The following is a 23938-nucleotide window of genomic DNA, read 5'->3' as shown; positions in this document are numbered from 1 at the left end:
GGAATACAGAATGTATGAAACTCAGCTGTATCTCAGTGGCAATTCATAAAAGCATAAATAAATGCGTACTGATGTATTAAAAATGTCTTATGAATTTCAGTTTCAGCTACCCTAGTATTTTGGTAATGTTCAGATATTTCTTTACTTGCTTTTTTCACCAAATTTTGTTCACCAAAATTTACTGAAATATTTTTATGTTGTGTGACATCAGTATTATTGTCTTAAAAAAAAACAACAACCATGGCTGTCAATTATGTAAGGACATTTTTTCTTTGGATTATTATATAACTTTATAAAAATCCATTTTTCATTTTCTCACTTACATTTTGCAAAATTCAAATAACTGTCCTTCAGGAAGAATCAACTGCCATCTTTCTGTCCTTCAACAATCAAGGTTAAATTAATGTTAACCTGCTGGATGTTACTTGTTTTAAGCACTACAGAGGAAAAAGTCTTATCAGAATGGGTTGAGTCGTATTCCTGTTCCTAATGGTGAGAAGGGATTCACTTTGGCCCACATCAAAGCATCATTCAGTGAAATAGCTGATTTTCCATCTTCAAGGAAAAACACTGGACCCTGTGAATGTTCGAGGGGAGGAAAAAGATACACATCATGTCCCCATACTTCCAGAAGAGATGCAGTCTAGCAAATGCACATTTTTACTTCATCTGATATGAAAATGAATCGAGAATACAATGCTAATTTATGTGATAGCTACAGCCACATTAAAAAGTTATACCTGTTGTAATCAAGTCTGATTAAAACTGTCATACTCAATTTATAATGCTATACTTATCAGGTAAACAGATGTGTCCTAAAAATCTGCAAGCCCAAATTTCATATTTCCTAAATTCCTGAGTTAGATACATTTTAAAATAATAATTCTGTCATATTTACAAACTATCTTATCATTAATGAATTCTTCCTGTGTGGCTATTGAGTATGTATACTCTCCTGTTGTCATAATTACTTCACCTCTCTGAGCAGCAGTAGCTATGTCAGTGGGAGAGCTTGTCACTCGGGGGGGGAGGGGTAGCTTTTTCACACCCCTGAGTGACTTATGTTATACCAAAGTAAGCGCTGGAGTGTACAAGCCCAGAGTGTCTTCAAATTGCAGCATGGTCTGGAGAAACATGCCTGGCAGAATTGAGAGTCTCTGTTTCCCTATCTGTAAAAATGGCAATAATAATGATACGTACCTCACAGGGATGTAGTGAGGATTAAAATACGTTAACTACTTTGATCACAAAGCACTGTATATGTGATAAATGTAATTGAAAGCTGATTGTCATGTTTGAAAGTGTATCCGTTATATTATTAAATTATGGGGAGACGACGAGAACTGTCCTCTGAAGGATCACTGATGTATGTTTTTAATTCATGTAATGGCTCCTGGGTACTATAGTGGTTGGCATTCTAGAAATGCACATTATAACACAACACATTAAGGACAGTGTGAAGTCTAAAATAAAACTTTAATTGTTTTCAAGTCAAACCACGGTAAGGTTGGCAATAGGTCACATACATTAAAAATGAGAGAGCATGTGCTAAGAGAAATTTCTATTCCTTATACAGACTAAAAACTTTTGACTGCTCCAATTGGGGATTTCAAACATTTTTTCCTCCTGAATTTTTTCTTTTCTCTCTGTATAGCCTACTGTAGTTAAGACAGTGTCCTTCAAGACAAAATGGCAGCTTTTGCCAGTGCAGGGTACTCGAGCAATATTCCAACAATATTCCCCTTCCTCAGAGGTTTTCTTTTGAGAATGCTGCAAGCCTCAACAATTTTCAATTTTTATTCCACCTCTTCACTTGAAAACAATTGGTTTGACTCTTTAAAGTAATTGTTATTTTATTAAGTGTTCCAAAAAAAGCACTCAGGCTCCATAAAATGGTACCTGTATCCTTAACCCTGTCAAACAAGAGATGTGAACATCTGAGTGACTAGGAAGATTAGACCCAGTGACGTAATCCAGTCCAATAATTCCTTTAAGAGGTTCTTCTTTTATTCGTGATACCAATGTTGAATAAACCATTCTCTGTGATTCGGATGGAAGGGTATATGACAATTCATCAGTAGATCTGTGAGTAAAATATATTTCATTTTAAGCTATGCATTTCATTTGCAGTATACCTCAAGATGAACAAAAACAATATTATTTCAAAATGAAGTATCTTAATTTTTATATAAATTGACATATTCATACTCTACAAAGAAAAAATGGGATAAAACATTTTATTTACAATGAGCATATTTAAATCATAGTAATTTCTATTATGATAACTTTACATTTCACACATACTTGTTGACTAACTGAGTACAAGCTCTCCAAGCATCTAGTTCCTCAGAAAGCTGTTCAATTTTCAGGGGTACAGATACCTCCCTTCGTTTTAAAAGCTGACTAAAAAAAGAAATAAAAATGAATTAAGATATCTTCCTACAGAAAAAATTTAAATCAAGAAAATATACATTGTTAGAATTGAAGGGAAAATAAACTAGAAATTAGCAGTATCAATCTGTCTGAGTAAATGTTGAATTGACCATAAAATTGGATATTTTTGCTATACCACTAGAGTTAAATTTATGAATGATTAGTTTTTATATTTTCACATATAATTATCTTAATTTAATGGCAGAGTTTTCCTTTGAGGCCTATATTTTAAGGCTGTATATGCTTTTTTTAAAATGACATTTACTGAATCTTATAGGAATTGTGTGTCTTGGTACTGACTGATGTATGCTGAAATGATAAATACAATATCTGAGGATGTTGGACGGCTAAGTGGGTCAGAGTAATGTGATTTTCCACAATATCTGAAACAACCTTGTCTTGACTGAGTACATGTGGACATAGGAATTTTCAGAAAACTAACACTGGACCTAATTTTACATATACCAGAGCAAGAAAAGAGGGACAGCTTTTCAATTTACTCAGTCCCTGATTCTACAAGCATGCATGTACTTATGTTTAAGCATATATCCAGGGCCATTTGACTTTACTGGGACATCTCGTGCTTATGTGTTTTGTTGGATTGGAGCATAAAAAGCTATGAGGTCAGATTATGGTGGATTTTATAGGTCTTGCAGGGTCAGGCTAAAGAAATACAGCTTTAGATGGTCCTTGTTCTTCTGAAACCTATATGGCTTCTGTGAGTCCCAGGACGCCTCAGAGCTTGATGTCTGAATTGCCACAAATAGGTTATTACCTACCTATTTTTCCTTAGCTTCTTGTTTCTATTATAAAAGAGAATATCTCATCCTGTTATTATTTCTCAAATCAATTTCAGTCAAATAAAATTACAAAGTATAATTGATAACTTATGATAAAGCAAGGACAAGATCTAGAATATCTATCTACTTATAAAAACAATCTTTTCTTTCAGGACAATCTTTTCTTTCACACAGTTTGACTGAGGCCCAAATTCTGCTTTCAGGCTGACCCTTGTGCCTGTGTGATGCAAGAAGCCAATAGAGCTCTGGGTGAGCACAGGAGTAAATCCACATGAGCTCATTGCAAGAATGGGACTTTAGATTGATAAGCTTCTGGGGATAGGGGCTCTCTTACTATGTACCATAATCCTGACCAAGGCTTCTGGGTGCTACTGCAGTGCAAGTAGGTAAATAATTAATATTACCTTGTGTATTCATAAAGTGCAGGTACAATGCTAGCATACTGTCTTCTAATAGCAAGTAAAGCACCAATGTAACCAGACAATATCAGCAGCTCATTCCGAACTCTAAAAACAGAAAAGGATCAAAAGTAATCAGAGTTTTTCAATCATCTGTAGAAACTTTAAACAGACTATTACTCTACTAAATAATTTAAAATATTGCTTGATCTGTGTATTTCTGTAGGGAATGTGTGTGCTGCCTGGTTGATTACATTTAAGTTCTAAACCAGATAACTGTAAACTACATTTCATGTGCTAAACACCGATTCCATTTATTGATTTTTATTTTTTTCTCATACTTCAGAATAAAAGGCGCCACACATGGACTCTGAGCATTTTCAGTTGTTTAAAATAACAAACTCAAGTAAAAATTTCAGACAGCTCACTCCTTTCAGTAGGCTGCAGCTCCACATACAAACAGTATCATCCTCACATATTAGTTAGTACTTCAGTCCTCTCCTCAAAAGCAGGGGCCATGGTTACCGGGCAAGTTGCACTTTAGATCCCTTTTAGTTCCTCTTGGTGCATCCCTTCCTGACAGGCCTGGCTCCCCTGCACCCGTCTCCAGGGTGGAATCCAGTGTTCCAGTCACTTTGGAACTGGATCTCTAGGTTGCAACATCTCTTTCTCAAGAGTGTTAATATGACAGGGTCAACTGGGTTTGGCACCTGTAAACTCTTTACCTCCAGGAGCCTGCAACAGCAGTCACTAAAAGTGACAAAAACAGCTTCTTCGAAAGAAATCATAACATATTCATTCACTCAAAAGGTACAGATTATGCAGAGCAAAGGGTAAAAACGAAGGTCTATATGTATATTTCCCCTTACCTAACTCTTAACATTTCCTTACAAGCTTTGATAAATTCATTAATCTTGGGGTTAGGAGAAACAGCCTGCTTGCTGCAGAGTCTCCCTCTATCAGAGACTCTCCACCAGGCAGCCTTTGATATTTCACACCTCCCCTTCTTTGTTCCACCAGGGTCTTTTAGACCAGCGTTGCTCAATGACCAGTCAGTCTGTGGAGTGGCGCCAGTCCCTAAAATCTCCCTGACACAGTTTAGAAAGGCAGCAAGATGGTCCCTGGTATCAAAAAGGTTGAGAAACACTGTTTTAGACTATGTCTACACTACAGTAAAACACCAGTGGCTCGCCTGGGTCAGCTCACTTGGGCTCACAGGGCTCAGGCTGCAAGGCTATAAAATTGCAGTGTAGATGTCCAGGCTCAGGTTGCAGTTCAGGCTGTGGTGTCACACCCCAAGGGCCCCCACCCCCCCAGGGGGTCCCCTGGGGGAGGCAGATCAGCATTGTATATTGCTAACACTGTTGCAAGCATCGTAGGGCAATTTGGGAAGGGTCAAAGGTGTGAGTGGGGAGTGAAAGATTCTTTTGCAGGCTGCAAGAGGCCAAAGGGGGAAGGAGAAAGAGAGCAGAGAACAAGTTAACTCAACACTTCGGCTAGCTCAGTCCAAAAATAAAACGCTGGCTCCAGCTCAAGGCCACAGCACACAACCAACGCTCGGCGGCCTGCCAAGAAAGACGGGGAGGGAGCCTAAATTCCAACTCCAACCAGCCACAAAAAAAGAAAAATTCAACTGCATAAACCTGCAGTGGCTGCAAAACCAAGCAAAACAGTGAAGGCCAACAAAAAATAAAACTAATGTAGTGTCCCTAAAGCTAGGATGTTTTTAAAAAACCAAAAAAGCCACCAAAGGCTGTCTCGGACTGGTACGAAAAGCTCAGGGGAGCAAAAGTCCTGAACCAAAATGCCCCAAAAAATCCTAAGGTTTAAAACCCTCCTAAGAGCTGAAGCAAGTTGAAGATTGGCAGCGAACCCTAAACAACCTGTGCGCACAGGCCAGAACTCCTGTCCATCCTTCCCCCTCTTCTTCTAACGTTACATCCAGGCCTGGCCAGCCTCGGGTAGTGAGGGTGTGAGTATGAAAGTGGGTTGGGGCACTAACGCTTTCTTCCTTCCTCTAAGTGACGTGGGGAGCACCCATCACTCTCCGCTGTTATTTTATTATTTTATCAATAAAACTTTAAAACTCAGTTGCTTAATGTGCTCGGTCATCTTCCCCCCCGCCCCCAACAATCCTGTGGCCTCAGCCTAATCACCTGATGCCCTCAGGCAGATTGGTAACAAAAATCTGTCACAATGGGTCCCTCCCCCGTTGCAGGGTCCCAGACCCCATGGTCCAGTCTGAGCCTGAACATCTACAATTTGCTGCAATTTTATAGCCCTGCAACAAGCTGCAATTTTATAGCCCTGCAGCCTGAGCCCTGCAAGCCCAAGTTAGCTGCCACAGGCCAGCTGTGGGTGTCTGACTGCAGCATAGACAAACTCTTAAAGGTTTAGTATTCCCTTTGATTGTAGGGTTAGGTCTGGGAAATGTAATCCTGGTTAGCCTGGATGGAGGCATGCAGGGGCATTCCCCAATTAATAGCTTCCCCTGTTATTCCCTGAAGGAGCCTTTTCTCTATCATTGTTTTGTTTCCTATTTGCTCCCCCCCACAAAAGCCTCCTCTGATTTTATGCAGTCAGGCAGGATAATGTCAATTAGGCAAACTGAATGCATTATATCATATTTATAACCAATAATAAAACTCCCTTATTCTCTAAACCAGGCAAAACATTTAGGCTTTGTCTACACAACACAGCTACACGGCCATGTCGTTAAAAGTTGGGCAGTGTAAACACTGTTTGTCAGCACTTTGCTGACAAAATACTTCCACCCCCTAGGAGCGGAGTTCACGGTGTTGACAGGAGAGCGCTTCTGCCGACAACGAGCTGTTTGCACTGCCACTTGCCGCTGCAACTTTTGTCTTTCATGGGGGCTTTTTTAAGCACCTGTGAACGGCAAAAGTTTTGTCATTCAATTGGCAGTGTAGACAGAGCGTTAGGCACTGCAGGGTACTCCTTAAGTTCTTAAATCCAGGCAGTTCAGACCAGCAGCAGGAGGGCATACCAGATCCCTGGGGCTCTTATGGAAAATGCTCTCTCTGTTACGCAGATTTACCATCAGTGTCTCTGGTGATCCTGCTTGCAACAGTGGCTTTGTCTACACTGGCAAGTGAATGACAAAACTTTTGTCGTTCAGACGTGTTAAGAAAACACTCCTCCCCCCCCACCTCCCCTCCAAAAGACAAAAGTTTTGTCAAGGAAAAGCGCCAACGTGAAGAGCGCTTTGTTGGCAAGAGCGCTCTCCTGCCAACAAAGCTACTGCCGCTCGTTGGGGGTGGAAGATTTGTGTTGGCAGGAAAGCTCTCTCTTGCTGACAAAAAACAGCTACACTGCGTGCGCGCCTTTTAACAGCTCAGCTTCTAACAGCACAGCTGTGTCGCTAAAAGCTGCGTAGTGCAGACAAAGCCAGTGTATCCTGGAAACAGAGGTGCTCAGCTACACTCTGACCATTTAAGGCTTTATAAGTTCAAGCCAACACCTTAAAATCTATCTGCAGAGCCACGTGCTCTCTACAGAATGGTCTAGTTATCAACCAGACAGCTACCTTCTGCACCAGTTCCAGCTGCCTATTAAATTTAAGATGTATCCCCCACAGACTGCACTGGGATAGTCTAACCTTGCAGTGACACAGGCATGAATGATAGTAGCTATATCTGAATCTGAAAGAGTATGTCGTACTCATCTGGCCAGACGTAGATAGTAAAACACCTTTTTGATCATGACAGTCACTTCTAAATGCAATCTTTGGTCTAGCCAGACTCTAGTTATTTAACAATGGCAGCTGAACACCCACCTCTTTGGTGCAAATCAAATCTCCACTAACTCTTTGGGTTGTTTCTCTCAACCTACCAGCATCAACTGTCTTGTCTGGATTGAGCCTCAGCCAGCTTGCTCTCATCCATTCCCCAATTTCACCTGAACCCTGCATTAGTCTCAACAGCTCCAGCTTGATCATTTGAGTTGGAGACAAACTTTAAGGTCATTAGCCTGAAAATAATACCATCTGCTTCTCTTCACTAACTCCTTCAATAGACCAAATATACACATTGATACAAGAGGGGCAATAAGATGGAATCCTGCAGGACCCAACAAGAGAGTGCCCTTACAGTTGACAAATAATTGCCTATTACAACTCTTTGGGTCTTCTCAGCCAAGAAAAAGCAATCTCCACCCCAGCAATTCCTGCCTCAGACCAAAGATGGGTCAGCAACACTTCATGATCAGCAGTTTTAAAGGCAGCTGACAGATCTAGAAGTTAGCAAGAATACCTGATCATTGTTACCACAAAGGGAAAATTAAATGCAAGAAGTGCAGCCTGTGTACTAAACCTAGGTTTATACCCATTTTGACTAGAGTGTCAATGAGTTCTGAGGAAGCTAGATATTGTGATAGTGGTCTCACCACAACCTTCTCGATAACTACCCAAAATAGGGAATGCACAGGTTGTGGCCTGAAGTTCTCCCAACACCTTTGTCAATTCAGTGAAACTCAACCAGAGAAGATCTTGCATTTGTCCCTTCAAGATCCTGCTCTGCTACTACAGATGCAGATAGGTTGGCCTGAATCTGAATTTAGGACCTAACCTTCAGTCCCAACATTTGCAGAACACCCATTGGCTCAAAGGAAGTTTGCCCATGTTAAGGCTGATGGATTAGATCATATGGTTGTATTTGTTATTTTTATTCAGGTGTCTAAGCTGAGAGCTATGTTGTAAAGATATCCAAGTGATTGCTAGCTGTAGGAAAGAAGCAGAACACGACTGTAAACAAGGAGAAAGAGTAATCTTTAAAAAAGAGGGAAGCTTCAGTTTTATAATTACGGGAAACATACTCACTCACTACATTTATGCAGCACTAATCTTTCAGTGCGTATACAGCTTAGAAGATCAAGAAAGGGACACACTGAATCCAAAGTCCAATCTGAGCTACTAATTTGTTCTGTTGAAAAATACAAACAAAAAATGAAAATGGTAAATACCAAGCAGAAAGAAGCCAAACAAATGACTACATTGAGATCAGGTTCTTCCATTCATAAGCCTACCTTTAATATACTGAATGCCAACAGGAAGGGCTTCTTCTGGTTCTGTACTTAACAAATAGTATTTTATGGTTTCAAATATGTCTCCATTTGCCTGAGCAGTCTCTGCTAGCTGCATACATTCTTCTACACCTGGTAGATTACACTAGAAAACAAAGGTTTTACACAAGAAATAAATAGTTTTGTTTGAACATGGTAAGGTTCAAGAAACTATGGAAGTTCCCATAAAGCATAACAAAAACAGATTTTCTCTGATATGAAGAAAAGATCATTCTCTTTATTTAAATGTAATAAAGATTGTTTTCACGGACATGTAACTCACCACTAGGAGAGTACACTTTGATCCCGTGTACAGGGATGCATACTGGTAGAGTCAGTATGCCAAATGCCTGGTGAATGTCAGCCTCAGTGTCTCAGAACTTTGTGAGGTCTTTCTGTGACAAACCTTTTGTCTAAGAAGTGACTAGATGAGTAGTCTGAGTCAAAAGTAAAGTAGTCAGAGGAAGCAGACTCTTCCAGGCTGCAGAGGAAGTCTGACAGGCAAAGGAGCCAGTGGGCACCAGACGCAGTACCACAGAGATCAGGGTAGTGGGGGAAGGAGGCATTCTTTAATATGACTTCAGAGACAAGGAGACTATAAGCCCTATTTACAGATGACTCTTATGACCATGAGCAATTGGAAACATTCTGCACTGGGGGGAATCCGGATTCTTATAGAGTTGGCCTTAGTCTGCTACTGCACACATAATAAGAACAGCCACCACCAAGCTCTAATCATCAGCAGATTTCCAAATGCTTAATAGAGAAGGAAAATCCCATTATTCTCATTTTATAAATGTGGAAACTGAGACACGGAGAAGTGAACGTGAATTACCCACAGTCACCCAGCAGGCCAGCAGCAAAGCTGGGAATAGAACCTACGTCTCCTGAGTCCCAGTCCAGTCTGATGGTCACTACATCAAATTGCCTTTATAGCATACCAGAAACCAAATACACATTTCTTATTGTGCATAAACTGATGGTAAAAGTATTATGCAGATTAAACAGAACAAAAATGGATATGAGAGATGATAATACAACATATTATTGGGGCCAAATTCATGCTAGGAATGAATTTGTCCTTAAGTGTTATGAATTTATCTACATATTAAGAAACAAATCAATACAAACGTTTACTTGAATAGTAAAATGAGGGGTTTTTTTTATTAATAAAAGCCCCTTAAATGTACCTTTTCATGTAGGTCATTTATCTCTGCTGTGGATCCAGGATAGAAGGCACATAGCTTTACTAACTGCAGTTCATTATTGGGAATCATCATGAGAAGATCTGCTGCCAAGTCCCTGTGCAAACAGAAAATGTGGCAGTTACTCTCAATGACATGTAATGGTGGAGATGCAGTGTCAGAGGTAGGACTGTTTTCTTTATACTCGCCTTTCCTCTTACACTGAAGAAATATGTGTTGTTGCTAGGGAAATGGAAAAGGGTGATCTGTCCAGTAAGCCTACATTATTAGTGTGATACATGAGGCTTATAAAGAGAGTACTGCCTCTTTTTGCCCTAGTTCAACTCCAGGAAGTTGGTAAGGTGCAAAGCTCCCAGAACTTCATGAAATCAACATTAGTCAGCACTAAAGCTCACTGAAAAGTGTCTTGTAATTACAAGATGGGATTTTAAAACAGGAAACAGGGACACATTTTCAGCCCAGTGCACATGGATTTGCCGTTTACAAGAATCTCACTGCTGAAAATACACCCTCTATTATTTTTACTTCATCTTACATAAAATAGCTTATAGGGAATATTTATTTATAAAATAATTAACACAGCAAAATTTTTAAATAGTTATTTTATGTGCCCAATACTTCCTTATCCTGGCTCCTGCTCTTTCCCCAGTTTTCTGTGCCTGTTCCTTGCACCAATACAAGCACCAAATAGGCACTCCTCCAGGTCTGAACAACACTTCACTTGTTACCCAGGGAATAGGAGCTGTTAGCCATAAAATTTAGCTCTCTTCATCAGCAGAGCTATCTCTGACTGATGTTCCTGAGTCTACGATCCCCACATTTGTTTTGCCAGTAATTGTAAATATTCATTAATTAGGCCAGAATCGAATACACAGGAACTGAAACAGGAGTGACACCTTTGGGAAATATGGGGAAATGCACAATTTAGCCTCAAGCAAATGCAGATTGAGGCCGTTCTCCACACATACACATTTCCACAGAGTATCAAGTATATGTCTGTATAAGGACAGTTACCATCTGCCAAAGAGCATAATGCACCTGGAGGTGAAGCAAGGGTGCCATTCATTCCCTGCACTCTAACTCATATTGGAGAAAAGGACCATTTAGGTTCAAATGCTCCTCAAATAGGGTGCAATGTCTTCTTGTTGAATTTTCGCACTATATACTTTGATGGGGCCAGGGAAGCTGGCATGTCCTAGTCATTATTCTGCCATTTTCTTATCACTCCCTTCCATTGAGGGGTGCGTTTTCATTTTCCAGCTCTACCTGATTTAGAATAGTTCTAATACCTTTAAGATATGACCCTAAATGTACATTCAGTTAAAAACAGAGAGACAGAGTGATACAAATCCCTATATTTTTATTCTTCTAATGTGTTTACTCTTCACTTGCAGAGTTATGTGGTCACTTGAAAATGTTAGTGAATTGTTGCTTTACAAACAACTTCTACCCATCTACCGTTTTACAAAACATTTATATACATATTTTATCAACACTAGAAAAAAACAAAGAAACTTATACTTTAAGATTATTTTTAGCCTATGCCAAAATCATAGCGCTTCAATGGATTTTTTAGAATCTCTCTCTTTAGAAACAACAAAGTACCTGTATCCAAGAGATGGAAAGCTAAAAGGAAGATATTGAAACAGTAATGAGCAAAAAAAAAAAAAGTTTTTGTTTACTAAATAGGGGACAAATTACTGAACAAACAGCACAACCATTCCAACAACCAGATAAATTTGGCTTTGTGAAACAGCAGCATCAAATTACACCAATGGCTTGATTCTAACCCCCGCTGCAAAATTGAATCAACAAGCTATTTGGAATATCAGCTTGTGTCATTCAACATATAACAGCTAATTTTCCAAGATATACAGAAGCCATACCCAGAATGCAATCTTTGTGGAATCCTGAAATGGCTTTCAAGATCAGTTCCTAAAAACTATTTCCATAACATAGTTTTGCTGGCATGTGCTGGCCTAAGCAGGGAAAAACTGTTTTTAAAAAAGTTGGTAGAAGTCAGTTGAGACCATACATTGAAAACAACTGTTTAATACAAAGGTCTCTGTCATCCAAAACTGTGTTACCTGAAATGTTTTTCAAGAACCAATCTTGAAAAGAAATTCAGGATCTAGCAAAAATAGTGCAACTGAGGCCAGTGAAGTAGGAGTTAAGCTTTCAATAAATAAATATTATTAGGATTCATCTACGGGAAAGAAGTGCCATTTTAGGAGTGGTAGGAGGTGATGGGCACAAACCAAAACTAAGCTGACATTATCAAACATTCAAAATAATTTTCCCAATATATTTTGTGTTTGTTTTTGAGAGAATACCACTGGACGAATGTATAGTAAAATGTTCCATCAATAACCTATTCTGTGGCCTGCGTAGTGCAGGAGGTCAGACTAGATGACCATAATGGTCCCTTCTGACCTAAATATCTATGAATCTATGAATTATAAGTTAATCAGGGATCTTCCAGTATTCTGAGAAATGCACTATAGCAAAAGAAGAGTGCTTCAGAAGAACAGTGGGTATTTCTAAATTTAGACTGAGTTATGGAAAAGTAAAGATTTCTAATGGTAAAGGGAGTTCCATATATGTTCGAGCAGCCAGGATTTCTGCTTCTCACTATAATGAGATATAGGTATAGCATAGGTATTTACTATTGCTATTTTGTACTATCTGAAAGGGGTGGTGAACTGTGTTGCAGCAATCTCTGTCTAAAAATTTGTGCAACAACTGTAATTCTGAACACTGAGTTTACAAAGACTGTATAATGTATACACAACTGTTGTCCCGGTAATATTGACAAGCGTTGGTTGTATTAACTGGGATGAGGTCTTTAGCTCAATGCAATGGTTTCTTCTAAGGGCTTGTCTATATGAACAATTAGATGTGGCAACATGGGGTGTGAATCTACCCTGCTACCCTTCTGTGGTCTAACTGCTCCTGTGAACCCTGCTGACATGCATTAAGAGTTTGTTAGAGTGCTTTCAGCTAGTCCCATTTCAAAGCAGACTAGATCAAAGTGCTCTAATGAACTGCTAATGTGAATCTTAGTCTCTAAAGTGCCACAAGTACTCCTTTTCTTTTTGCGAATACAGACTAACACGGCTGTTACTCTGAAACAGGGTACATACAGTTAGACCTCAGCAGGCGAGTGCAGAATAGATTCAGAGACTCAGCTTTTAGTAGTCTAATTGTTTGTGTAGACAACCCCTAAGTGTGCATGGGAAAGTTACAAAGTGTTACAATTGTACCATTTCATCTATCTTCCTAATTCTATCTGCAGTGTTTCCTGTTCAGAAGTTACACAAAAGCAACTGTGCCCAAAATGATGGTGTGTCCTACAGAATAAGAATAATCAGGAATCTCAGGCCTGGTCTACTCTAAGGGTGGGGGGAAGATCGATCAAAGTTACACAACTTCAGCTACATGAATAACATAGCTGAAGTCGACGTACTTAGATCTACTTACCGCGGTGTCTTCACTGCGGTAAGTCAACTGCTTACACTCCCCCGTCGACTCTGCCTGCGCCTCTGGCTCCGGTGGAGCACCAGAGTCGACAGGAGAGCGCTCAGCGGTCAATTTATCGCATCTTCACTAGATGCGATAAATCGACCCCTGCTGGATCGATTGCTCCGGAGGTAAGTGTAGACATGCCCTTAGAATGCAGGGATTCAACTACTATTGTAAGATGTGTTGTATGTGGACATGCCAGAACAGTTTTGTCAAAATTTTTGCTGTGCTGACATGCCAAACCATTGTAAAGACAAGAGCCATAAACCAATCATTTTATGCAATCAATGTTCCTGCAACGGTTTCTTTGATTAAACTAGACCTACTCTCCTGTGGAAAGGAGGTCAACTAGGCTACTCTTGGTGTATCTCTAACTGCGTGATCAAATACCAACTTTGACAACAAAACAAAAACTTAGTTGTTAGATCCTTTTAAAAACAGACTGACTGTCCCACATTAATTCCTATTTCTCTAAACAAAATACAAGTCCTAAAACCATGCCTAAGGCTGATCCTGCATATGGCATCATCTTTTTCTCCCATTATATGTTGTGCTGTCTATCACAGAATGATAAGGCAAAACTGTACCCTGCCACAGCAAAACCAGTGCATGGAGGACATTGTAATACAGGACCTTGTGAAATTTCCTTGGATGACACAAAGGCATGGCCTCCTTCTCCCGGAGAAAGTCAAACAGCAATTCTGTGGGATCTTAATAACTTCTCAACTCTCCCAGCTATATTTGCAGTGCCATATTAAATTACCCCTCTCCCTCCTGGGTGTTTATGCCTTGCAATCCTTTTAAATACCACATCACAAATTTTTATCTAAGCTGCTGTTCACTCTTCACCTATGGATCACTTTTGGCCTTACTTCTTCCAAGTGACTTTTGTTAAGTTTCTTTCTCCAAGTGACTATTTTTATTCACTTTTATTAAATTAGTTTTAAAAACTTGATTTGGGGCAAGTGAAGGAGCTTTACCTGTTCAAATACAAGTTAAGAGTTTGGTAATCATTGAGGAAACACTGCACCTGCTTACTTATTTACAATATGTACGCATGCGTCTGTTTTCTGAGATTAATGAGGAATTGAGGAACATTTGGGTTCTTTATGCATTACAGGTCTGATACTGCTATTCTTGCTTAAGCAAAACACTAACTGCCTTTAATAGTTTGCCTGAATAAAGACTTCAGTATAAGGGCCTATATCTCATTTGGCATACTATTTCTCTGCATTATATATTCCAGATTTCACCATCTCGACCTGGTATATATTAAATGATATCTCAATTTGTATCTCATTTCTGTCTGCGTCTGTCTTATAGAACTACAGAGGATTCCAAATGATAGCTTTATTCATATCATCCTATGGACTTCTGTCAGTTATAACAACTTTGTGTTTTGTTAGAAAAAAAAATCTTCTTTGGAGTAAGAAATTCTTACCATGTTGTTACTGTCATACATTTTCTTGCTAGTAACTCTAGAGCATAATGTGTTGCTTGCGCTGCACTTTCTCCTAAGACAGTACCCACACTGACTGCCAACTCCAGTTCATTTCCACGAATCAGGTTTGCCATGGCAAGCTTGCTCAATAAGAAAATCATATCAGTAAGTGACACAAGCACTTTTTAGGATTCACTGTGACTAGCATGTTACATTCATTTGTGAGATTGTGCTTTCTACAGAGTGACAAAACATGCATTAATTACATCAACTAAAACTTAAAAGTTCTGCTTCTGAGAGGACTCAATAATTGTCTACCACATATCTGTGATCTTTTTACGAACAGAACTGCTTTCCTTTGGCCCAAACTCTAACATCATCCTTTGTCCTGTCAAACAGTCTAGAAAACAAATATAAATGAATATTGTTTCAATGGAATCTATGATTCTCAGTTCCCAGCATAGACTGCAGGGGTGAGAGAAACCAGGCTGCCCCCCTGCTCCTGAGTCCAGGAGACTTCAGAGTGGAGGTAGGAGCTTCCCCATCCTCATCCCACCCTCTCCTTGGGGTAAAGAGCAACTAAGGTGCCAGCAAGGACTGCAGAGGATAGGAGAGGCCACAAGACTTTTAAACACTTCTAGTTATGCTATAACATAGCCACCAACTGATTGTCTGCTTTCTCTCCTCATCACCCACTATTTTGCAATATATCTCTGTGGGGAGGCCAGAGTGGAAAAAGGACACAATGGGACAGTAATGGTGGAGCACTGGGACCGAGTGAGAGAGAGATGATAGTGATGGTTCGAAGTAAGGTGAATTAAAAAATAAATTAACCAACAAGAAATGTATTTTTAACATTACTGTTTGCCTGTCTTGCCTATTTAGAGTGCAAGTCTTGTATTTTCCTGTGTGTTTTCATGTAGCACAATAAGATCCCTATTCAACACAAACAGTAAACACTAATATTTCTATTTCCCTATATTTAGAACTTATATTTATTCATATAATATTACATAAAATAATTTCTCTCTTTGCCTAAAAGTGATATCCTGGCCCCACTGAAGTCAATGGGAGTTTTGTCATTGACTTTCATGGAACCAGGATTTCAATCTATCAATGTGAATGAATAAAAAGTCATACTAAATGCAAATAATGTATTTTAAAAATTACATAAATGTAGTCTGTTTTTGAAAATATGCTACAGCTGGCAATATAAAAAATAACCTATTATTGGTCTTTTCCTTTGTACAGAATAAAGAAAAAATATTACCTCAATATTCTCAACAGCTAGATGGCAACAAGCTGCAAGCACCGCACGGCCATCCTGGAAATACCACTCTGCCAATTCTTTACTGACCCTGTGAAGAAGTCTGTAACAACAAAACAGGAATTCTGCAAGAACACTTCTAAAGGTAATAACGAAAACACCTGCAATCTTTATAAGTAAGGGAACCGAATACAGTTGAGCACACTAACAACTAAACCAGAGGAGTTACTGACCCACTCTATTCTGATTATTCATTGTATCAACAGCACTAGACTTCAGCAACATAATCAGACCAAGCTATTTTTTGGGTCCTGAATTTTGACTGCATCGAAGTGGAGGACTAGAAACACAAATGTCTAGTCCCATTATATTGTAAGCTCCTTGGGGCTGAGACCGTCTTTTTGTATTGTGCTTGTACAGAACCTAGCACGGTCCTGGTCCATGATTAGGGCTCCTAAAGTTATACAGATCCTAGGGCTATCAATTAATCACAGTTAACTCACGCAATTAACTCAAAAAATGAATTGCGGTTAATCGCAATATATCATTAAACAATAGAATACCAATTGAAATGTATTAAATATTTTTGGATGTTTTTCTACATTTTCAAATATATTGATCTCTACTACAACACAGAATACAAAGTGTCCAGTGCTCACTTTATATTATTTTTTATTACAAATATTTGCACTGTAAAAATGAGAAACAAAAGAAATAGTATTTTTCAATTCACCTCATACAAGTACTGTAGTGCAATCTCTTAATGGTGAAAGTGCAACTTACAAATATAGATTTTTTTGTTACATAATTGTACTCAAAACCAAAACAATGTAAAACTTTAGAGCCTGTGAGTCCACCTCAGTCCTACTTCTTGTTCAGCCAACCGCCCAGACAAACAAGTTTGTTTACATTTGCAGGAAATCATGCTGCCCGCTTCTCATTTACAATGTCACCTGAAAGTGAGAACAGGCATTCGCATGGCACTTTTGTAGCCAGCATTGCAAGGTATTTATGTGCCAAATATGCTAAACAATCATATGTCCCTTCACGATTTGGCCACCATTCCAGAGGACATGCTTCCATGCTGATGATGCTTGTTAAAAAAATAATGTGTGAATTAAATTTTTGACTGAACTCCTTCGGGGAGACCTGTATGTCTCCTGTTTTACATTGTTTTATTTTTGAATGCAGTTCTTTTTTTGTATTAATTTCACATTTGTAAGTTCAACTTTTATGAAAAAGAGATGGCACTACTGTACTTGTATTAAATGAATTGAAAAATACTATTTCTTTGTTTATCATTTTTACAGTGCAAATACTTGTAACCAAAAATAAATATAAAGTGAGCACTATGCACTTTGTATTCTGTGTCGTAACTGAAATCAATACATTTGAAAATGTAGAAAACACCCAAAAACATTTAAACAAATGGTATTCTATTATTGTTTAACAGCGTGATTAATCGTGATAAATATTTTGAATGATATGATTAATCACAATTCATTTTTTCAATCGCTTGAGAGCTCTAACAAATACTAAGCGCTACTTCGAATAAGCACCTGTGCATTTACAGGATGCTGATTTTACTACGTGCGCATCAATCCATGTCTGTCCATTTGTCCTCAGAACTGGAGCAACAGCACTACATTTTCAGAAGGTCACTCACTGTGTACATTCAAATTTACCTCAGCATCCACCTGCTTGCTCAAAAGCCTGACTATGAAAATCAGATAACTGCACAAGCAGATACTCGTGCTTGCACTTGCACATGCCCAGCTGTGCAAATATTACATGATTTATGTTTTTCAGTGTAGGTGCAAACACGGGTATGTTCACGGGTTTTATTGTGGGCACGTTTGATGGGGAGTCCACCCGACACTCTCCCTGTAGGGGTTAATGGAGGCCAGATAGGTCAATTCACCTATTAGGTGGCAGACTGGGAGAATTAAGGCTGAAAGGACAGCCCTAATTAGGGGAAGCTCACCTGTGCAGGAACAGGTAGGGCTTCTATAAAGCCAGGGGGCTGATAGCAGAGAGGAGTGCAGGGAAGTAGTCTGTAGTCACTTTCCAGTGAATGGAGGTTATCTGGGGCTATTGAGGGTAGTGCACAGTTCACTCCTTGGGAGGAGGGAGTTTGGTCTAGCACACCCACACATGAGAAAGAGTAGCGGCGGGGCATGCAGCGAGCAGGCAGAAGGGAGCCTTAAACCTGGAAAGAGCTGATTCTCCAGAATGGCTAGGAGCAGGCACCACCAGCAGTGAGTGGACCCTGTGACAGCTTGTCAGCCTTCACTATTTGAAAATTTGGCCAATAGTGTTCACTATGTGGCATATTCCTCTTTGGTGAAATGCAGTGTTGCCTTCTGGAGCAGGGGAGGGGTTATGTGCCATTAACCTGATGATACTTACTAAAACATATTTTAGTAAAGTTTTAAGTGTCATGAAAATTAAGACAGTTCTGTTGGTATTAAATAAGTCTAAAAAGTAGTCATAAGAAGCATTTCAAGCCTAATTTATCTGGAAAAATCTATTTGGAGCCAGGAGCTAACATTCACTGATGGGATCTGTTAATGCAGTAGCAGTTAATTATTAGCAGACTCTGCATTAACTAAGTATGGGAGCATACAAATGTCTGTTTCCTAGACTCCACACTACTGGTGTCAAATCCAAGTACCAAGACTTCCAGTGTAGTAATTGTGCTTTATACTCTGCACTAAAAAATTTACTGAAAAACTTAAAAAGAAGTGACTTCTCTATAGACTCACTCATTGTAATCTTCCAAATTTCCTTCAGGATTTGAAGATCCATTTGATGCTGAAAGCTGTAAGATTTGCATATTTCCCTCACAAGCTGCCTAGAAACCAACAAATTAATCCATCAACCATAAAATACTTTTTCAACCAGATAATTTGACAAAGAATCCCTTTTGAAACCTGAGGGCTGTAAAGGAAATATTCTAACTAATAAACTAGTTTAGAACAACTCTGTTCCCAGGACCTTCTCAGCCATGCAGGGGCATAAGAGGAAGCAAGATACCCCCACATCCCTAATGCAGTTGAAGTAGGTCTTCCCAGATTTCAGGCCCAAGGAAATGGTGGAGATCAGGGGTTACATGACAGATACTCCCTTTTCTAGAAGCAAATGGAAAGAATGAAGAATAAGCAGAGTCGTGGCTCTGCTCCTCAATATGCCTGCCAGCAGAGATGGATGCCTGTGAAAATTCAGGGCTGCAGAAAATTACTTCCCACCTGGAGTAAGACAGGAGCAGCCCAGGACTCAGTGACAATTCCTCCTGGACTCCACCTGGGGCAATGCAGCTATATGCCACTAAACAGTCACGGCTGAATCAAAATGCTCAATATAGCCTTTAGTGATTTTATTGCTTAAAACTGTTATTTGATTAAGCCTTCAAAACAAGAAAGGCCAACAATGCTATGAACTACAGCAAAAGCATCATGGTGATGTTTCCCAGTGCCAAACAACTAAAAAGATCAATCCTAGCTGTATTGCTTTAAGGTTCAAGGAAAATAATTAGGCTGTGCATAAGTATACATCTAAGCTTTTTCCTCAGAGTATAACAACTATTGAACAAAAGCAATGTGAACACATGGGATTTAAAAAACAAAACAAAACATGCATCAATAGTTCACAATGATTTAAGCTAAGATCACAAAAGCATTCTAGGGTAGTCAGGCCCAAGATAAAGCCTTAGGGCCATCTTACTTATTTATGCATGTAAGCTCTTTAAAATCAATGGAAACCACTTGCAATGAATAAAGCAAGAGAGAGCTGACATTCAGCGGAAAAAATAGGTAAAATATTCTGTCTTCTAAACATCATCTTACAGACATGATCCTATATCCCTTCTGCACCATGAGCTCAAATACGAATTTGGGGTGGCACAAAGAAGGCAAAAATGGGGAACAAATATTTTCAGAGCTGGCCTAATAGTCACACTGAACACATTAACAAAGTCAGGTATTTAAAACTGTACATTTTCTGCAATATTCTGAATTTTAGGAGCACATTTTTAGCACTTGGCTGCATAGTTTCATTGAATACATTCACTATCCTGCTTTTTTTTTTTGTATTTATATTAATCAAACTATTTGTTGTGAAGATCCTCTGAAAGATAGGATAGCATTTAGAACAGTGCAGAATCATCCTAACAGTGGCCCAATCCTGTACCCATTAAAATCAATGGCAATTTTGTCAATTACTTCCATGTAACAGAATGAGGTATAAAATCTCCAAGTATGAGACCCCTTTCATGGTTTCCAAGTCAGAGTTGGCCAGCTGAATACACGAGTGACATGTGGGGTTGGGATTTTTGGCCATTTAACAGAAGTGCATGTGTCTGACCCATTAAATATACTCTTCATTTCAGATTTAATGCGGAAAGGTCAGCAACGAATCACTAAATTAACCCCCTCTCCAAAAGTATTTACTCACTAGCTCTGGGGTTCTCAAACTTTTTTTGCTGGACCTGCCTCTGAAAATACTTCAGGCTGGGATGACCTCCGGCCCCGCCCCAGAAGTGATCGTAAATTACTGTACATACCCCTAGGAGCATACTCGTGATACTGCCAGCTTTACTTCTGTGCTGCTGCTGCTGGTGGCGCTATCTTCAGAGCTGGGTGGTCAGAGAGTAGCGACTGCTGTACCCCTCTCCTCCCCCAGCTTGCTCTCCTCCCAAAAACATTTTTTTATCTCGTGACCCCCTTACAATAGCTTGTGACCCCTTTTTGGATTGGAACCCCCAGTTTGAGCAATGACGCATTAGCCCGTGATAAATATGGACCAAGAGCCGTGTCAGCAATAATACCTGTGCGACAAGCAGAGCCTCTTTAAGTTGGCCTCTTGAAGTAAAAAAAGTGACTAGTTTCTCCACATCACCAGTAGCTATGCAGTATGGGATGACATCATCATTTTCCTCCTGAATTAACTGGTCAGCTCTCCTAAATGAAATTAAAAATGACCTGGCTGTTTAGTTTTATTTGGTGTTAAATATATTTATAGCACACCAGTGGTATATTTAGCAGTAGATGTACCCATCTGCCTTTCCAGACTCCAAGACACGGTGGGTATGTCTACATAGCTCATAGCAGCGAGCCTCCCAGCCTGGTCAACAGCTTTGGGATCATTGCTAAAAACTGCTGTGTAAACAGCACTTTGAAGTTGTGGCTATGGCTGGAGCTCAGGCTGTGAAGCACCTCCCCTCCCATGCTCTAGGCTTCAGAACCTGAGCTCCAACCCAAACTGCTGTATCTACACAGCTATTTTTAGCATGGTAGCACAAAGCCAAGTCTGTCAACACAGGCTCGGAAGCTTGCTGTCCCAGGCTGTGTAGACATATCTTTACAAGCTATACAAGATTCTCCCATGAAGACACCACATGAAAAGATTTCAAGCCTCATCACCGATTCTACACCCAACCCTTAAACTTACTGAATAATATTGTTTTAAAATGTTCCAAGCTCTCTCTCTCTCTCTCTCTGGAATCCCTATTGAAATCCTCGCTCATTCCATCACAAATTTTAACGAACAATAAAAGCAACATCACTGGAATGTTGAAAAAGATGCCAGATACAGTTTACTTTACTAGTATTGATTATTTATATTTGTCTTGGTCCTTTGCTCAATTGTAACTTACAATATGCATAAAATAATGTGTTTTAGCCTTACCTTTGCATGAGCTTCTTCCAGTATTTCATAGATACACCTGGTGCAATTGAGAGTGCTTTGTCCCACTGAAATACAACATGTTATACATGAAAATTTTACATTTAGAAATAGTTTCAATCAATTACATGTCTTTTCCATTAAAAATAAAATTGTCATGAGGTAAAAAAAGAACAAAAAATTCTGTGCTACTTTTTACTTGTAAATTGGATACTCCAGAATGAATGTAACTAATGCCCAGATTTAAAAAGGTATTGAGGTACGTTCCTAAATATACAGATGGGCACTTCTGCAGATCCCACTTAAGTGAGTTAGGGCTTTTGTAAATCTAGTTAGGTACCTATGTGCTTTGTTAGAGCATAAATACCCCTGTTTAAAATGTCATGTTCGGTTCCATGTTTTCCATCTTTTGGGGCCAGATTTACAGAGTTATTTTTTCAGAACATCAAAACGCTTTAAATTCTGTGTCAGTCTTATGGACCATAAAGAGCATCACAATTAAGGGGTGTTGTGTACATTATTTCTCAATAAGATTGTTTTAGGAGTTATTTTAAGCAAATCTATTATTGCACCCATCATCATAATGTTGAAATGCAAACAAACTGTTTTTATAATTTATTTATTTCTGTTAGTTTATTTATTTATCCAATTTTCTCTTTATCGTTTGCAAAGTTTTTTCTGCAAGATCAGCATTGGAATACACACACACACACACACGCGCAATTAGCTTTGTTTTAAGCAGATGTATTTCTTACTAGTTACTGAAACTAAGTGACTATTTCATTAAATGCAAAAATGACACAATAGATAAGGAATACCTGAAATGCTATCACGAAGTGCCAACCTTAGATATAGCAACAGCATTTTAACAGAGAACAAATAACCATGGTTTAGTCTTCACTGATGCTATGACACAAAAACCCGAAAATATACCATTTTAGTTTGTACTTCAGTTAAAAGTCATCTGTTCTGAGCAACCAATTTTGTTAACCCCTTGTGTGTTTACTTTAGCCAAGTTTCATGGTATATGTTAAAAACATCAAAATTGCAGGAAGATCAATCTTTGCTAGATTTATAACTCTTTTGTTTTCTCTCATGCAGAGGTAGTATTTACTAGACTTTTATACTGTATTTAGTTCTTCATTAGTTGGTTTAGTACTTTACCTCTCCAAGCTCCACCATAAGTTCACAGTATCTCTGAATTTGTCCTAATCTTAAGTGTATTTCCGCGGCTTCCTTTAGCCTTTCCTCCTTGCTAGGTGCACCAATACCTCCTCCAAATTTGGACATTTTTACTGTTGTTAGTTCTTGGGCTTTGGACTAGTAAAGAAAGAAAGCACTATGCTTATTTTCTTTCTGATTAATACAATTATTGCTAAGACAAGTAAGTATTAAAATCAAACATTTTAAAGGTAATATTAAAAGTGCCATTTGAGAAGCTAAACAACAGCTTTTTCACTAAAGACCTTAAACATTGAAGAGATTACACCGAGCTATTACATTGCTACACCCATTGCATTATGGCTAATTAGTTGTACTCATATATTTCTTTCATTCCATTATCCTGATTCATATTTGTCTGGATTATATATATTTTCATTTAATTCCATTCTTAGAACTTGTTGATATCTTATACATACCCATATGCCACCCCATAAAAATCATTACCTTGTATTTTTTTGAAAACTCATTAAACACACATTTTGTGTAAACACACAAATGGGGGGAGGGGGAGTGGTGATGGTAACTAAGGCCCTTAGTTCTGATGGGAATATGGAGCTGAATCTAAGTGAGGCTAGGATTATGGTAGGTGGGTTTTGTTTCTGCCCTTGAATCCTCATAACCTGCCATGTCCCATTCCCTCCATGACTATTTATATTTTTAACCATAATGGAGGTAAAGATTTCAGTTATGACTAATAAAAGGAGAAGAGGAATTTTCCCATGTGCTAACTGTATACAAGAGAAATTATTTATATAGAGGTAAAATACAAAAATCACATTGTCTTAACTAAGTAAGAGAAATAAGGCAAAAGTGAATTTTTCTAACCCTCCTCCCATGTAAAGGGCTCTAATTTTATCTCAACTATCTCCCAGTCATAGCTGCATGTG

General features: G+C 38.9%; 1 protein-coding gene across 7 annotated transcripts in view; it reads right to left on the bottom strand.

The window, feature by feature from the left end:
* Positions 1–169: 169 nt before the first annotated feature.
* Positions 170–23938, bottom strand: part of WDR17 (WD repeat domain 17) — a 121355-nt gene continuing 97586 nt past the window's right edge. For 4 of the 7 annotated variants that reach the window (XM_073341675.2, XM_073341679.2, XM_073341677.2 and 1 more), the window contains 14 exons: positions 22992–23147; positions 21831–21895; positions 20971–21103; positions 18911–18999; positions 16149–16248; positions 14879–15018; positions 11521–11541; positions 9901–10012; positions 8675–8816; positions 8469–8571; positions 3638–3739; positions 2305–2403; positions 1900–2083; positions 170–577 (listed from right to left, as the gene is read on the bottom strand). In XM_073341675.2, the coding sequence (XP_073197776.2) occupies positions 458–577; positions 1900–2083; positions 2305–2403; positions 3638–3739; positions 8469–8571; positions 8675–8816; positions 9901–10012; positions 11521–11541; positions 14879–15018; positions 16149–16248; positions 18911–18999; positions 20971–21103; positions 21831–21895; positions 22992–23147 (1566 nt within the window). In that variant the 3' untranslated portion in view covers positions 170–457. Of the gene's footprint in view, positions 578–1899; positions 2084–2304; positions 2404–3637; positions 3740–8468; positions 8572–8674; positions 8817–9900; positions 10040–11520; positions 11542–14878; positions 15019–16148; positions 16249–18910; positions 19000–20970; positions 21104–21830; positions 21896–22991; positions 23148–23938 lie in introns of those variants that run through there. The other 3 variants (XM_073341683.2, XM_078852511.1, XM_078852512.1) reach the window with 3 other exon arrangements.

The sequence above is a fragment of the Lepidochelys kempii genome, chromosome 4, assembly GCF_965140285.1.
Source record: "Lepidochelys kempii isolate rLepKem1 chromosome 4, rLepKem1.hap1, whole genome shotgun sequence".
Classification (NCBI taxonomy): domain Eukaryota; kingdom Metazoa; phylum Chordata; order Testudines; family Cheloniidae; genus Lepidochelys; species Lepidochelys kempii.
This window is presented reverse-complemented; position numbering and strand designations above follow the sequence as displayed.